The sequence below is a fragment of the Pseudochaenichthys georgianus genome, unplaced genomic scaffold, assembly GCF_902827115.2.
Source record: "Pseudochaenichthys georgianus unplaced genomic scaffold, fPseGeo1.2 scaffold_545_arrow_ctg1, whole genome shotgun sequence".
Classification (NCBI taxonomy): domain Eukaryota; kingdom Metazoa; phylum Chordata; class Actinopteri; order Perciformes; family Channichthyidae; genus Pseudochaenichthys; species Pseudochaenichthys georgianus.
The window spans coordinates 48,243-50,384 of NW_027263106.1; the positions used below are offsets into that span (position 1 = coordinate 48,243).

A 2,142-nucleotide genomic window follows, 5' to 3' on the forward strand; every position below is an offset into this window, starting at 1 on the left:
GACTCTGATGTGATGGACGCTGACGTGATGGACGCTGATGTGATGGACGCTGATGTGATGGACGCTGATGTGATGGACTCTGATGTGATGGACGCTGATGTGATGGACTCTGATGTGATGGACTCTGATGTGATGGACGCTGATGTGATGGACGCTGACGTGATGGACTCTGATGTGATGGACTCTGATGTGATGGACTCTGATGTGATGGACGCTGATGTGATGGACGCTGACGTGATGGACTCTGATGTGATGGACTCTGATGTGATGGACTCTGATGTGATGGACTCTGACGTGATGGACGCTGATGTGATGGACGCTGTTCTGATGGACGCTGACGTGATGGACGCTGATGTGATGGACGCTGATGTGATGGACTCTGATGTGATGGACTCTGATGTGATGGACTCTGATGTGATGGACGCTGACGTGATGGACGCTGATGTAATGGACGCTGTTGTGATGGACGCTGATGTGATGGACGCTGACGTGATGGACTCTGATGTGATGGACGCTGATGTGATGGACGCTGATGTGATGGACGCTGATGTGATGGACGCTGACGTGATGGACGCTGATGTGATGGACGCTGTTGTGATGGACACTGATGTGATGGACTCTGATGTGATGGACGCTGTTGTGATGGACGCTGATGGACGCTGACGTGATGGACTCTGTTGTGATGGACGCTGATGTGATGGACTCTGATGTGATGGACGCTGACGTGATGGACGCTGATGTGATGGACTCTGATGTGATGGACGCTGACGTGATGGACGCTGATGTGATGGACGCTGACGTGATGGACTCTGTTGTGATGGACGCTGATGTGATGGACTCTGATGTGATGGACGCTGACGTGATGGACGCTGACGTGATGGACTCTGATGTGATGGACTCTGATGTGATGGACGCTGACGTGATGGACGCTGACGTGATGGACTCTGATGTGATGGACTCTGATGTGATGGACTCTGATGTGATGGACGCTGACGTGATGGACTCTGATGTGATGGACTCTGATGTGATGGACTCTGATGTGATGGACGCTGACGTGATGGACTCTGATGTGATGGACTCTGATGTGATGGACTCTGATGTGATGGACTCTGATGTGATGGACACTGATGTGATGGACGCTGATGTGATGGACGCTGTTCTGATGGACGCTGACGTGATGGACGCTGATGTGATGGACGCTGATGTGATGGACTCTGATGTGATGGACTCTGATGTGATGGACTCTGATGTGATGGACTCTGATGTGATGGACTCTGATGTGATGGACGCTGATGTGATGGACGCTGATGTGATGGACGCTGATGTGATGGACGCTGATGTGATGGACGCTGTTCTGATGGACGCTGACGTGATGGACGCTGATGTGATGGACGCTGATGTGATGGACTCTGATGTGATGGACTCTGATGTGATGGACTCTGATGTGATGGACTCTGATGTGATGGACGCTGATGTGATGGACTCTGATGTGATGGACTCTGTTCTGATGGACGCTGACGTGATGGACGCTGATGTGATGGACGCTGATGTGATGGACTCTGTTCTGATGGACGCTGACGTGATGGACGCTGATGTGATGGACTCTGATGTGATGGACGCTGTTGTGATGGACGCTGATGGACGCTGATGTGATGGACGCTGACGTGATGGACTCTGATGTGATGGACGCTGTTGTGATGGACGCTGATGTGATGGACTCTGATGTGATGGACGCTGATGTGATGGACACTGATGTGATGGACTCTGATGTGATGGACGCTGATGTGATGGACACTGATGTGATGGACGCTGATGTGATGGACGCTGATGTGATGGACTCTGATGTGATGGACTCTGATGTGATGGACTCTGATGTGATGGACTCTGATGTGATGGACGCTGATGTGATGGACTCTGATGTGATGGACTCTGTTCTGATGGACGCTGACGTGATGGACGCTGATGTGATGGACGCTGATGTGATGGACTCTGTTCTGATGGACGCTGACGTGATGGACGCTGATGTGATGGACTCTGATGTGATGGACGCTGTTGTGATGGACGCTGATGGACGCTGATGTGATGGACGCTGACGTGATGGACTCTGATGTGATGGACGCTGTTGTGATGGACGCTGATGTG

The 2,142-nt window shown here is 51.7% G+C and overlaps 2 protein-coding genes across 2 annotated transcripts; both read left to right on the forward strand.

Annotated features, from left to right (window-relative positions):
* Positions 1–252: 252 nt before the first annotated feature.
* On the forward strand, positions 253–663 carry LOC139433510 (uncharacterized protein in mobD 3'region-like). The gene has a single exon (XM_071202545.1). The coding sequence runs from the start codon at positions 253–255 to the stop codon at positions 661–663; it is 411 nt and encodes a 136-aa protein (XP_071058646.1).
* Positions 664–1,282: 619 nt separating this feature from the next.
* Positions 1,283–1,648, forward strand: LOC139433511 (uncharacterized protein in mobD 3'region-like). Its single transcript, XM_071202546.1, has one exon. It carries the CDS (start codon positions 1,283–1,285, stop codon positions 1,646–1,648), a length of 366 nt encoding a protein of 121 aa, XP_071058647.1.
* Positions 1,649–2,142: the final 494 nt, after the last annotated feature.